Source organism: Cryptomeria japonica, chromosome 3, assembly GCF_030272615.1.
Source record: "Cryptomeria japonica chromosome 3, Sugi_1.0, whole genome shotgun sequence".
Lineage (NCBI taxonomy): Eukaryota > Viridiplantae > Streptophyta > Pinopsida > Cupressales > Cupressaceae > Cryptomeria > Cryptomeria japonica.
Window position 1 is genome coordinate 531,218,566 of NC_081407.1, and position 15,183 is coordinate 531,233,748.

The 15,183-nt window shown below is 35.0% G+C and overlaps 1 protein-coding gene across 5 annotated transcripts in view; it reads left to right on the forward strand.

Annotated features, from left to right (window-relative positions):
- The window catches only part of LOC131075078 (uncharacterized), a 257,750-nt gene that overhangs the window by 159,527 nt on the left and 83,040 nt on the right, over positions 1–15,183 (forward strand). For all 5 annotated transcript variants that reach the window (XR_009113168.2, XM_058011888.2, XM_058011887.2 and 2 more), the window contains 4 exons: positions 3,158–3,296; positions 3,410–3,527; positions 3,632–3,678; positions 3,798–3,859. Coding sequence is in view for 4 of the 5 variants with exons in the window: in XM_058011888.2 (XP_057867871.2) it covers positions 3,158–3,296; positions 3,410–3,527; positions 3,632–3,678; positions 3,798–3,859 (366 nt within the window). In the remaining variant the exon portion in view is untranslated. The remainder of the gene's footprint in view (positions 1–3,157; positions 3,297–3,409; positions 3,528–3,631; positions 3,679–3,797; positions 3,860–15,183) is intronic.

The following is a 15,183-nucleotide window of genomic DNA, read 5'->3' on the forward strand; positions in this document are numbered from 1 at the left end:
AAAATCTGAGCATTGGAGATGTTGGTCTTTGCTGGTGAAATTTCTGAGTGTTGATAGCTATTTGATTTCAGTAGTTCTTTTTCATTCAATGAAGGGGAGTTACTCTTTTTGAGTCTTCAAAAGAATCTATTTGAAGGGAGTTGGAGCTCTCTTGAGTTTTGGAGTCTGTGTTCTGTTTGTTCTCAGTTGGTGCTGAGTGGAGAGTCGGTGCTCTCTTGATAATTGTATTTTTCTGTAATTTGTGTTGGTGCCCATTCTGGGTTAATGGAGATATTTTAATGTCGTGGTTTTTTTACCCAAAAGGGTTTTCCATGAGAAAACTTGTGTTTGTGTCTTGGTGATCTCTTGGCGTATCATTTGGCTTTGGACTAAAAATTGATTTAAATCTCCAATACTGATTCACTCCCCCAACCCCCCACCCCACCCCCCTCTACCCCCTCTCAGTCTTGGCTGAGTGTCTTTCAAACCCTTAGCAAAGGATGAGGAAGTCCACTCCTCACTAATAAACATGCACCTTAAAGCTCCCTTTGATTGAAGCAATGATTGTAATGTGATAAAATTTGTTGCAAATATGGTTATGCTAGGATGAGCCAACTCTTTTTGGCTCGTGAATTGCCTCATTAGGTTGAGTACCCACGTGTGATTGTATATGAATTGACAATTATTTTTGGCTAAATCCATACGTGTTTTGATCCATGGAATCTTGTCAAGATCCTCCAATATGAGGTCAAGGCAAGGGGCAATGATGGAGTCCAAAATAATGATGGGTGCCTCTCCATCTATAGTTTACCTGCAGCAACAAATTTGTTGCATTATCGATAACCTCTTTCGCCACATTCTCTTCGTTCACCTCAGCTAGGACTTCCTCTAAAGCTTGACAAAGGAATGTGGCATTTTTGGCATTTCTTGAAGCAGCATGTGATTTGATGAATATAATGCCACCTGAAAAAGAAACAAAATCAATGATTCAATTAAGCATATATTAAAACTATTAATCGCTAAATCAATGCATTGTAGGAAGTACAATCACTTGAGGAAGGAACAAGAAAATTTAGCAATGTCCTATTTCTTCTATCAGTCCAACTATAGGTCATGATGTTGCAACACTTCCTCCTCCATATCAACCGTTGCACCTCTATTGTGGCTTTTACATTAGCCACCTTTTGTGTCAAAATTGGGCCCTTTATGTCATCTTCACCAGGGGCTTTGAACTCTGCCCCACAAACAGTAATGGCATGAACCATATTTTGCCAATAAGGAGAACTAACACATGAAACAAATAAATTAAATAAAATTAGTATTGTAAAATGGAGAGTTTAAATTTCTATTCTACATACCTCTAAATATAAAAATTCAAGAGACAAATAATGAAGCTATAAATTTCAAAACAATCAAACGAAAAAAAATTGCCTGGCCGCATGGAATGGAATGGTGCAATAGTAGCAAAAGTCTCCAATTGCACATCTAGCTGTATCATGTATGTCGTTCTTCCAAGCCATGCTCTCAATTGACAGTAGGGAAGTTGGAGTAGTGCATGGCAAAAGATATGAATCCATCCTACACTTACAAACTCTAGGCCCAATGCTAACACTACCACTAGCACTGGCACTAGCATCAATACCAACACCAACATCATCACCAACATCAGCATTACGAGGCCCAATACTTGAAGGATGATAGAATTGAGACATGGTGCCATCTCCTCTCTTTGCCTCTTTTTCAATTCTGTTTGTATCTCAAATGTTTCTAGTTGCACTTGCACCTCACAAATAATCTTAGGAGGCACTTGTGAGCATGGAATAGCATCATAGACTCGTATATGTGTAAGATGGTATTTCAATCTATTAATGCCTCCATGATAATTTGTTTTGCAATAGAAACATTTTACTTCTTTCTTTTCCGAGGGAAAATTTAGCGTGTTTCCAACATGGGTCCCTTCTAACTATGGTTTTCAACAATGTGATAAAGATGATTTGAAAATCTTAAGGCTGCTACAATAACATATAAATACAAAAAATTAACATTTGTGATTTATAATTATTAAACTAATACAAAAAAATGTAGGGTTTGCAACTATAAAATTAGATTTTTAACAAAAAATACCTAGGGTTTGCTCAAAATAGAATAAAATATGCCTAGGGTTTTTTCTTTTTACTAATATAAAATAGAAAGAAGAAATGAAATGTAAAGAAAATTAAATTTTTGGTAAAGAAAAACACAAAAAAACCCATCAAAATACAAACTTACCTTTTAACTCAAGCTTGAAATCAATAGAGAGCTCCTTCCAATCGTTGGTAGACACCTCTTGATGCACCAAATGTATCTGCAAAGCTGCGCAAATGGGATCCAACAATAGATTTTCTCTCTATGTCCCTGCTGGTTTCACTACAATGCTCTCTAAATTTTGCTCACAACTCTCTTTCTTCCTTCTCCTTTGCCTTGAAAAATAAATGATGCTGCTTTTAGGGTAGAGGAGCAAATAGAAGTGAAAAAAAGAGCAACTTCAAACATTTAATTTTATGTTTTTATTGAATTTTGCATTGGTTGCTGTGCGGTAGAGTTCAGACATTGGGACTCACTTGGTGACTTGGTGGAGTCCAATTCTGGGTCCCGCAGACTTGGCTAGCTTAAGTCTCCTTGAACTTGGTGAGTCTAGGCAACTCAAGGCGAGTCTTGTAACTCTGCTTTGAATACATTTAATGGTTTCTTAATTTGGTCTTGCTTTTTCTTGGGGCTGTGACAAATCTTGCTTTCAAAAGCTTATGATATTAAGTGGAAGCACATGAGCCAACTTGCTACTGACATACAAACATATAATTAATTCATAGCAGCTATTGCACACAAAAATAAGATTCTTAAAACTTTTTTTTTAAATGCTATTTAATATCAAGAAATAAAAGATATATTATATAATTCAGAATGTTAAATATTGAAATACAAGGAATATGTGGAATATTATAGGGCTATGCTTCTATGATCTTGTTTTCTGAAGCACTTTGGTATCATATTTTACAGAAATTAAGAGTAAAGCTCAAAAGAATATAAAATAGTATATGACAGTAATTAAGGATCATCTCTGAATTTTCTTGATGATGAAGTACAACTAAGATTCATTTACATCATACAATTGCTAATATAGGGTCCTAATTTTGAACAGGGACATGCACACTCCTAGCATGCCATTGCTTCCTCTCCTTCTACAACCCTACAAAAATCCAACACAAATTTTTTCAAATATAGAGGTTGAAAAATTGGCAGATCAATTTATTGCAAAATATAACTTAAATGAAGATCAGGTATGCTAATAAAGATATAATGGGCAGTAGTATACCGATCAATTATATTTTGAAGTTTATGCCTTACTTGAAATCTAACTATAGACTAGACTAATACTTTTCCGATCATTCAGGCCAAAGCTGTCCACCTTGTTGCAAAATGGTTCAGGAAATCCTCTGATACAAATTCAGGAATGCTATCATCGGAGCCGGAAATATGCCTCATACATGGAATTTTTGGGTCTGGAAAAAGTAAGCAATTTAGTGAAATCTTGGATCGACATTATTTTTGTTGGAGTTAAACTAGAACATTCTTCAAAGAATCCATACTGATAAATGTGTCACTGGTTATTCAGGTTACCTTCTGACGGTCATTGTGATCTTTCTCACAAGTGTTTCAAAGGTTTGATGCTTATTTTATTTTATTTAATATTTTTAGATCTTAATCATTTAAGAAACTATATTGCAATGTTGAATACAAGTGGAATTTCATACTTTATTATAAACTTGTTCAATGTTCAGAGATGGAACGGGCAAAAAATGAGAATCTTAATTTCTGCTGCAACCAATGTTGCAATAGACAGGTTATATTCTTCTCTTCTCAATTATGGTAGGGCCTTCAAAACAATTAGGTGTAAAGAAAATAAAAGTCATCATTGTCAGCATCATAAAAACCAAGGAACAATCCTTCCAGATTGAATATAAATTTATTTCGAATTCACATAGTAAACATGAATGTTGCCTTATTCTAACCTCAAATGTGATTTGTAGAATTGGTATATGTATAATGTTCAAAACTTCCCAATGATGAGATTATTTTTGCAAAACAAAAGGAAAGACCATCTACACCTATATTATATTATCACAAAAGGTTCCATGTGTATCTTATGTTTTGGACAATTCTCCCTTCTTAGTGGCATTTGTCAGCTTTTAGGACAATGTACAATAGAATAGTGTAAGGATAAGCCTTTCTTCAAACTTGAAGGGTATTTTTCTTTATGACTTAAAGCTAAACTAAACCTTGGAACTCATGGGAATGACCTTTAGCTTTTTACAATATGCACAAAGAACCATGAGTTCATTAACAACTTCATATTAGAATAATATCTTTCTCTTTGTGTTATTAATGGTCATTTAAGTTGTTTCTAATTTCACCTCTAGTTAATGATTGTTTCTTTTAGAAACATCATCTTTGTAACTCTATTTAAAGGAGTTTTGTCTCCTTGATTAATTGAACAACATCGATTCTTTGAAATCCATATGCTTTTGTATCTGTATTATGGTATTAGAGCAGAATTTTTTTTTTTTTTTCTAAAAATTTTCGAATGAAAATTTTCATCACTGAAAAAACAAATCTAGGGCCTATGATTTCGAAATTCAAATTTTTTTTCTAAAGGGTTTTCTTTCAGGTGGTTTTTTCTACTGTTCTTCGTGTTTTCTGTGGTGGATTTCTTTTTAACCAGACCTTCGTCTCGCGATGCCATTAATCCTCTGCGCGTGACGCGATTTTTTCCACCTGCAAATTTTTTTTTTGCCATTTTTGGACGGAAATCTGCATTTTCGATTAGAGTTTTTACCCTTCAGATCAAGTTGAATTTTTTTTCCAATTGCAAATTCTTGGTGGGTTTTTCGTGAGCTCAACTGCGTTGTTTTCAGAATTTTGTGGGTGCATCGTTTTTCATGCCTCAAATTTTGTGCCAGCAGATTTCAATTCTGATTTCAGATTCTTTTTGGGTTTTTCGCAAGGATTTTTGGGTTGTCTTCGTATTTTTTTGGGTCAGCCATAAAATTTTCTCAAAATTTGTGCCAGCCGTACTTCATCCGTTTTTTGAAGTCTGTACTTGTATCTGCCTCTATTTTTTGCATTGGAAATTGTGCCTGGACTTGTCTCAGTGCATTGAACCTCGTACCTCAGGTTTTGTGCACTTAGCATCTTCTCAGTACCTCGTTTTTCGTGCCTCAAAGAGCGTGAAGATGTCTTATGGGCATCGATGTTTGTTTCGGTCTTTAATATTTTTTTACCTGAAATTTTTTTTGATGGGTTTTAATATTTTTTTTCCCTTAAAAAATCTCTGGGTTTTTAAATATTTTGTCCTTGTATAAAAAAAATCATGGGAGGGTTTATGATATTTTCCTCAAAAATTGTACTTTGCTGCAGAATGTTTTTAGTCGCACCTGGAGTTGTTGTGCGAACATCTGCACTAGTCTCTTGTTTGCAGTCTATTTTCGGGCATCTTGCTCATCTGCAATAGTTTGGAGGGTTTACTGATTTTTTCCTCAAAATCGTGACAACTGTTCTTGGTGTGTCTCTAGTTACAGGGAGGAACAGTTCTCCAACATTAGGTTGGACGGCTGGTGTTGTTTTGGGCATCTCCAGAAGTTCTGCAGTTTCTGGGAGGGTTGGTGGCAGACTCATCTCAAGTTGCAGAGTTAGAGGCAGACTCTTATCTTCTGTTGCAGCGTGTTTTGAGAAGAAGGGGGCAACCTTCTCTATTATTTCTCTTAGAACGATGACCATTAAGGGAGGAGGGTATTAGAATAATATCTTTCTCTTTGTGTTATTAATGGTCATTTAAGTTGTTTCTAATTTCGCCTCTAGTTAATGATTATTTCTTTTAGAAACATCATCTTTGTAACTCTATTTAAAGGAGCTTTGTCTCCTTGATTAATTGAACAACATCGATTCTTTGAAATCCATATGCTTTTGCATCTGTATTACTTCATACTTGTCAACTTGCTATCTATCTTCCAATATGTTAGTAACTTAGGTATTTTTCGGAATATCTAGTAAGATGAACCTTTTAATGAGTTTTAATATTTATCATAGAACATAAAATGGGTTTTCTTGACAAAACATATGCTACAATATTCTTTTTACCTTTAACATACTCTATATCAAAGTCATATGCTTGAAGTTTTCTTACCCATTTTTGTTGTCTTTCTTTGAAATTTTTATGTCTCATGAAGCATTTCAAACTTGTTTTAATCAAAAACTTTCCTCCCATCAGTTATTGTCTTAAATTGGCCAAAATATGCAAGATGGAACATTTCTTTGTCATAATTTTAGATATTTTTTTCTATTTACAAGTTTATGGCTCTTGAAAGTGATTGGATGCTTATTCTGCATTGGAACAGCTTTAATCCTTTCTCTTGATGCATCATAGTCTAGAACAAAGGGAAGAGAGAAATCAGGAATGGCCAATAACATGAAGTCATCACCTCTTTGACTTTATCAAAAGTTTGTTGCATTGAAATAGACCAATTGAAGGCTCCTTTCTTTGTCAAATCACTCAAGGGTGCTGCCAACTGAGATTAAACCAAAGCTTCTATTATAATTGCAAAGCTCAAAGAACCCTCTTGGTTGAGTCAATATTTTTGGAGGAGGCCATTTAAAAATGGCTTTAATCTTATCTTGATCAACTTGAACTCCTTGAGCATTGATAACATGTCCCAAGTACAAAATTTCAGTCATTTCAAATTCACACTTAGTCTCTTTGGCAAATAGAGCTTGAGCCTCTAGAACACCCTAAACTTGAGCTAAATGTCTCAAATAGTCCTCCTAGGTCTTGCTATAAATAAGTATGTGATCAAAGAAAACTATAACAAATTTCGTTAGCTACTTATAAATAGAGCATTGATAACATGCCCCAAGTATAAAATTTCAATGATTCCAAATTCACTCTTAGACTCTGTGGCAAACAGAGTTAGAGCCTCCATAATGCCCAAAGCTTAATTCTAATGTCTCAAATGGTCCTCCTAGGTCTTGCTATAAATTAGTATGACATCAAAGAAAACTAGAACAGATCTCTTATTTCTTGGTATAAATAAGTATGTCATCAAAGAAAACTAAAACGAATTTCCTTAGCTACTTATTAAACACCTAGTTCATACAAGATTGGAAGGTGGATGGAGCGTTAGCCAAAACAAATGGCATGATTGAATAGTCATAGTGTCTCTAATGGCACTTGAAGGTTGTTTCATGGACATTTTTTTCTTGAATCAAACCTGGTGGTAGCTTGATCTATGTTCTAGATTAGAAAAATAGATTGCACCATGAAATTCATCAATCAACTCATTGTTCTACAGAATCAGATACATGTTCTTGATATTCTTCTTGTTTAGATCTTTGTAGTCAACAAACATTCTCATGTTCTGTTGTCCTCATTTTTGTTTTAAAAAATGAAGGACCATTACATGAAATTTTTGTGAAAAAATGAAAAAAATTACTCTATGGCACGCTTCCCGAGGCAGAATTTTGACTAATCCTTGGACTGGCTTAATCCTCAGTCCATCCTCGAACTACGTTTCGAATTTCATCAAATTCTGGGTTCGTTTGCTATGTCTTTCCTTCAGTCGGGTTTTAAAATCCCGACTGCAGGTGGAGAATTTTCTTCAAACTGCAAGTTTTAATGATATTCTTTTTTTTGGTCTTTGTAGGGGAATTTTTGACTTATTACATGTGCACTTTTATTTAAAAGATGTTACTTGTAATTTGTTTTAAATTTCCCCTTTGTTGTTTTTATCTTTTTATTGTTTTTTGGTCATTTTTAGTTAAAATAGGGATTTTTTGGCTCAACTGCAAGTAAACTTGCAGTTTGGTGAAAAAACCCCTACTTTAATGGTTTTTGCATGTAATAGGGATTTTAAAATCCCCATTACATATGTGCAAGCAAGTATAACTTGTTGTAGGGATTTTATTTCCCATTTACAAGTATTTAAAACTTGCAGTTTGCTCAAAAAAACCCGATTTTGCCTTGTAAGTGAAAAAGTGACAATTTAAAACTTGCACTTTGGTCCAAAAAACCCGATTTTGCTTATAAAGTGCATTTTTGACATTTTAAACTTGCTATTTGGCCAAAAAAACCCGATTTTGCCTAACATGTTGAAAAAGTGAAATTTTAAACTTGTCATATCCTCCAAAAAACCCGATTTTCATTGTTTCATACATTTTAAACTTGCTATTTGTTCCAAAAAACCCGAATTGCAAGGAAAAACATGTTTTTTGAAGATTTTTAGCAAATTTTTGTGGAGATTTTTTGGGAGATAGAAGGCGTTTTGGATTCCTTCCTATTTCCATGCATTTTTAGACACCTTTCACACCACATGGAGGTTAAGTTTGCTGGTTTTTAGGTTTATAACAGCAAACACGTTTTTGCTAAAAAACCACGTTTTTCTTCATTAAAAATGCCACGAATCAGCAATGTTATGAATCGTTTTGGCTTGGTATGCTAAGGTATTGAGGTTAGAAAGAGTCTTGGCCATTTTCCATGCCATTTCTCATGCATTTGCTGCCACGTTTTTCAGTTTTGGGCATTTTTTCAAAAACCTGGCTAGGGTTTTGGAATACGGTTAGTTTCTTTTTAAGAGATATTCTTCTTTATTTCAAAGATTGATCATCTTTTGGAGAGGCATTTTTAGATTGGAGCAAGGTAAGATTTATTTTCTTCTTGTTTCTTTTTTCTTGTTTTCTTTTTTTTTTCTTTCTAGTTGTAAATTTATAAATGGTTGGTTCTTCCCCAAAAATCAGATTTTGTGAGAGAGATTTTCCCTTTTGTAAAGCAATTTTAGAATTGCATTGTTCTTCCCCATTTTCCCTCTTTACTTGTATTCGAGATTTTAAATTCCGATTACAAGTTGGATGAAAATCATTGTTCTTCCCTTACGGATAAAAGATTTAACCATCTTTTTTTTTGAAATCCGGGTTGCAAGTTGAAAGTTCTTCCCATTTTTGCATTGGCAAAGTTCCAAGTGATCTTCTTGAAATTCATTTTTACCTATCCGCTTCCAATTCCCTCACCCATACATACCAATTCATCCACTCATTTCACACCTTCATTCATTTTCCCCATTTAAAGTCTACTTGCAGTCAGCCATCCAGAACCCGAAATTGGTCCAAAATGCACTCAAAAAACACTTGAAAATGAGTTTTAAAGGACCAATTACAAGTGCAAACTTGTAGTTACCCATTACACATATGAAGTTGCATGTTTGTTCCCACATTTGCAAGTTAATGCTCTTGTTTTTCCCACACATGTAATGCAGCTTCCAAAACCCGAAATTCACTTGTGAGCCCATTTTCGCATCAATTTATCCCTTCCCTTGTCAGTCCGGTTTGCACACATGATCTACCAAATCAATGGATTAAGGCATGGGCCTTATTTTGCAAGAAGATTTCAAGAATGAAGGATGATACAAAGAAGAGATACAACAACAATTCATGGTTGAGAGCATAGAATGCTTTCAAGACAAAGATGGTCATGACATGAAAAGAGGAAGGCAGCCCGTTCCCTCTTGAAAAGCTAGTACTACCCCAAGCAAGAAGAGAAGGATGCAAGTTCCCGTTCCGGTTCAAGATGTCTTTACCAATCTATAATACTTCAAGTTCTAGCATCCTGAAGCGACATGAAGATCGTCACAGACAAAGGATGATGCAGTTAGAGTCGTGTCTTTAGACACATGGAATAGTTTTAGTTATGCATTTGTAATTTCGTTTTGAGAAGTTACATGTAAAAATATTTTTTGTAAAATGCAAGTTACACATTACTTGCACTTTTGTAATTACATGTAAGACAACTACAAGTTGTGTCCGATTAGGACTGTAGTTGGAATAAGTCTTAGTTAGTTGGAGTAACTCTTAGTTAGTTAATGAAGTCTCAGTTAGTTATTGAATGAGTCTTGGTGGTTGAGAGAATCTCTCAAGTTAGTTAGGATCCTCCCACCTTTTTCTCAAGGCTCCTCTTCTATAAATACTTGAGAGGTCCATTGTAAATATATCTTTTTGAAAGCAAGCAAAAACTCTGCCAAATTTACAACAAGAAGTCTTTGAGCTTATGTATGTGAATTGAAGGTTTTGAAGAATAAGAAAGAAGGATTACTCAAGTTTTGAGTCTTTGAACTACATGTTTGAGTTTGAATATTTTTATTTCTTCTATGCAAAGTGTTTCTAAAGGAGCTTAGTCCAATCTGATTTGAAGTCTTTGAGCTGCAAGTAGAGAAGATTAATTAAAATAGGAAACCCTCTTGAAGGAGCAACAAGTCTTTGAGCTTGCGTCTATTCTTGAGGAAAAATTACTGCTTGACAAGAAATAGCAGCAAGTCTTTGAGCTTGCATTAGTTCTTGTCTTTGTGTTAAAAGAATAGATTATTTCAGTCTTTGAGCTGTTATCTTTTATTCGTTGTAAAATTTAGTATAGCAAAGGGTAGATAGGACTTCCAATAGTCAAGTCTTTGAACTTGATATTGCTGTCCCGTCCCGAAGGAAGTGACGGAAGTCTTTGCGCTTTCAGGAAACTTCATTTCCTTTCTCTCATTTCACTTGAAAGTAGTTACTGTTGTTCGTTTTCAATCGCTATCCTTTTCTGTGAAGAGAAAAGGATATTGTCTTTCTTGAAGAAAGAAGGAAGACTGCTGTCCTATCCTGTTTTTATTTCAGTTTTAGTTAGATAGGGGGAGCCTTCCCTTAATTAGGAGAGTTTTTACTCGTGTGCTGTGGTTGAAACCACAATTTTGTATATTTCCCCCAAGTGTACAAAATTTTCAACCAACATGTTCCCATCTTTTTTCTTGACCATGACTATTGAAGATGTAAATGGGCTTGAACTTGGGCTATGGTGACCCATATCAAAAAGCTCCTTGATGGACTCCTCTATCTCCTCCTTATACCTTCTAAGATGGAGACAAAGAGTGGTAGTTACAGGTTTGACACTTTCTTCTAAGTCAACAACATACTAAAACCCTTTATCAAGTGGCCTCCCATGAAGTATGTTGCTAGAAACTTAACCATGGTTGTCCATAAGAGATTGGACATCCACATGGTATGAATTTTCGCCCTCTAAAGAAATGGTAGGCATAATCAAGCATTAGGCTGCCCAAGCAACTTGTTGATGGTGGAAATTCCTCTCCATAGGTTTGGCTAAAATACTCCTTGGAACCTCATTTGACATTCTATAAAGCACCACCTTTTTCCCATCTGATTGGAACTTGATTTCCATGGTTTGAAAGATTTCAGTAATTTATGCCAAAGAATGCAACCATTGAAGTCCCAAAACTACATCTGTATCTCCTATGTTGACAACATTGAAGTCATCTTTCATCTCATAATTTCCCAAGTGAGAGTCATTTGGGGAATCTTCCTTGTGCATTGGATGGTGAAGCCATCACAACCATCACATTGAAACCTTTGAAGTCTTCAAGCTTTAGACCTCATTTTGCAACCACCCATTCATTCATCAATGAAATTGTGAGTGGTTTTAGAATCAACGCTCACAGTAACTCTTTGTCCACATAAAAATCCACAGATTTTTTAAGGTTCATACTTAGGAATAGTAGAAAATTCGGCAAGGGTACTTTTTGAAGTATTTTTTTTTCCTAAACCTCTTGCATAGGCTCTTCTTCTTCACTTTCTTGCTCCAATTCTTCAGTCCGGATTCTTCATCTGAAACAACTTCAAAATAATACACTTGTTCCTTTTTGAGATATCTATGACTTGGGGCCTATGACCTTTGCAAGGGAAGCAAAGTTTCTTTCTGCTCAATATGTTTTGTGCTTCTTCCTCTTTTCTTGACCGAAATTTTTTGTTTTGATTGAAACTTCCTTGAAAGTACTTTAGAGGGAAAGTCTTTGTCTTGAATTCACTCTTCGGAATAGAAAATTCAAGTGCCAAGGAGCTTTTGCTTGCCTTCCTTAAAGGTCTAGGTTCAAAAGCTTTAATTAAAGTTTTGAGAGGTTCAAACAAGCCTTCTATGAAAAACACAATTTGTCTCCTTTCAGTGATATTAGGAACCATTATGGAAAGTTTTCGAAAATCAGCAACATAATTTTTTGCAGTTTCCTTTTGTTTGGGCTGCACTAACTCCTAGAAATGAACCTTATTGTCTTTTCTATCAGACCTCTCAATTAGCTTTCTACTAATTCATTTTAAGAATTGATAAGATTATGTCCTTTTGTAAGTAGCCCATGCCTATGGTACCACCATTCATGAGTTACAGCTTCAACGTGAAAAGTAGCAAACTTAATGATTTTATTTTCCATCATTGGTTTGAGAGACACATGTCAAGATTTTGTATCTGGGATAGAGCTATACACTTGTTTAAACTGTGAAAGTTAGAAAGTGTCAACGTTGCCAATGCACGTTGAAGATCTCTTTGATTTTCTTGAGGCCTTGGTTCATGTCTTGGGTCATTTATTGTTTTTTTTCAAATTTATGCAGTTTGTGAGAGTCATTTCAACTTGAATTTTTGCTGGTAGAGCTTTTTGTTCAGCATAACATGCAGTAATGTCATTCATCACTGGAACTTGAATTTTTACCTCAGGAATTTCTTCCTCCCTATGAGGGAAAGTAGGGTGGAATGGGGTCTAACAAAAAAACCAATAACAGTTCTTTGGGTGTTTTGATGTTATTAATATTTACTATTGTTGACCCCTAAAGTGCTCCTCTCACCATTCTAATTTTCTGCAAGTTCAACGAATTAACCACTCTGAATTCTGAAAATGAATGCACAGCAATACTGCAGCAATTGATACGACCATAAAAGTCTTTAAATGAGTGGTACTCAATGCCTTGAGGTCTCTATGGTCCTAAATATGACTGCTTCTTTCAGAAATTCAAACCATAATTGCCTAGAATTGCTTTATTGACTTAAAGAATGGCTGTGCACAACCCAGAATGAATGTACAGCTTCTTAAACTCCTACTCCAAACTTTCTTCCAGTTGGTGCAGTTTCTCATGGACAGGTACAGCTGGCTAATGGCTGAAATTACTAGCATACAAGACTTGGTTGATTACAACCAACATAATAGCATGGTAAATAGTAACATTAATAAATTTAAATTAAATTTTAATTTTAAAATATATTTAAATGTTAACCTTCTTAAAATTTGAGTATCCATTAATTATATATATGTCCTTGCCGTTCTGGCATCCACATCCCTGAAATGCTGTGGAACATAGCGAATAGGTTCATAATGCACTCAGGCTTTGTAATATCCCTTGCTTATATATGGTGGAAAATGAAGAATTCACACTGAAGGAATATTTGTCAAACAATTAACATGCACACTGAAACTATCGAATACTGATTGTAATTCATAAAGGAAACAAATAACAACCTAAACATGAAGGAAACACCTCAATAAATATCAATTTTTTCTGAGTAGACATTATGTCAAACATTTGCCATACATGCTTCAGAAAAGAAGTCTGAAGTAACAGCACTGCTGCTATAAATTTCTGATTTCAATTTCAGACTCTTTAAGATGCATAACAACCTTTTTCCTCAAAGACAAATGACATGAAAACACTTTAATGGCTGCCTTAATTCTCTGAATACCAGTACTCAGAAAAATAGCTATTTCACTAGCAATTAATGATCAAAACCTGGTTTGATGATGCCAAAAGGAAGGAGTGGTTCCCAACGAACATGTAGGAATTTTCTGAAGATTTTTGAGGGCTCCAAAGGTGAAATCGTCCCTCTAGGAGCAGGTCGCCCAACCCTTGAAGTTGCAGAAATACATATAAAATAAGAGCAGCTTCCTCTCCACCAAATTTGTGATCAAAATGATTGTCTTGGCAAGGCGAGTTGATTGGACAGCTACCCACAAGTTTCTTTCCTTCCAGCTGGAAGCAATGAGCAAATATGTAGGAATCAGTGGGTCTGATCGACCCCCATGGCAGACTTGAAGCTGTATCTCAAACTCCTTCAATTGCACTCTAAGCACCTCCAAAATACTCCTACATGAATTGCCTATCTCCCTAGATGAGATTAGATGCCCAAATGATGAGTAATGTGCAAATCATAAGTCATTATCAGCCTGGTACGAACTGTTTCAGACCTTAAATGATGCCAACTTCTGCTTGGAAGTCCTCCAAACTCCTCCAAACTCCTCCACAAAAGTCGCCTTATGCTTCCAATGAATTGTATCCTTTCAAAATGGCCCTACGATACTCCAATGAAGAGTTATGACAGAATCGATGGTATGAGGGCTGAAAGTCAATTTGTTATCAGACCTGCAAGTTGACCAAATTCCACCCAATTCGACCTCCAATCATTCACTAATAAAATCATCTTCTATCCTTGATGAAGATTGAAGCAAAATGGGTACTCCATTGGGAAATCTGAAGACGTTAGGGATACCCTATCCACCATGAAAGTTACAACAAACTTATTATGCACAATTAGGAAGACTGAAGTGTCTCCCTCTCACAATAGCAAATTTGTCTTCGAAAGAAGACTTCACCAATTAGGCGCTGATGTAGATCCCATCATGAATCCACCCCCAAGATGAAGAACTAGGGTTTCGTCCAACCCTTCTATCAATCTGCTGAAGGTTTGCGTCCTCAAAGATTCAACTAATGCAAAGCATCAGTCAGTTCATCAGATCCAAATCCATTCTCCCATGATCATACAATGAGGCTCAACCTCTATTTATCCTTTTTCTCCATACGTCTCATAAACTTGTAGAGGATTCTAGAAATAATATTATTTCATTTTAGTGACTTTATAATTAATTATTTCATTTTAAGTCACCAATTAATTAATTAATTAATTAAATATAAAGTCACCTCTTTTAATTTTTAATTTATTTCATGACTTTATAAGAAATTAATTAATTAATTTCTCCTTATTTATCGACTTAGCCAAAAGGCTAGAACTTCATAAGAGGCTAGAAAAATGGGGACATTACAGGCTTCGGTAAATAGTCATTTTATGTCCACTTGCTATTGAAATAGTTGTTCAAGCTGACTTGTGTTATCTTGTGCGAGTGATTATGTGAGTTAAATAGAGTTTGATAATTATTGCAGGCTTTGTATTGCAATCTTTATTAATTTTGAGTATTTGTAGTTTTATATATGAATCTCCTATATTTAACTCATTGTATCTTGTGTTTATTTCCAATTCAATCCTTGTGT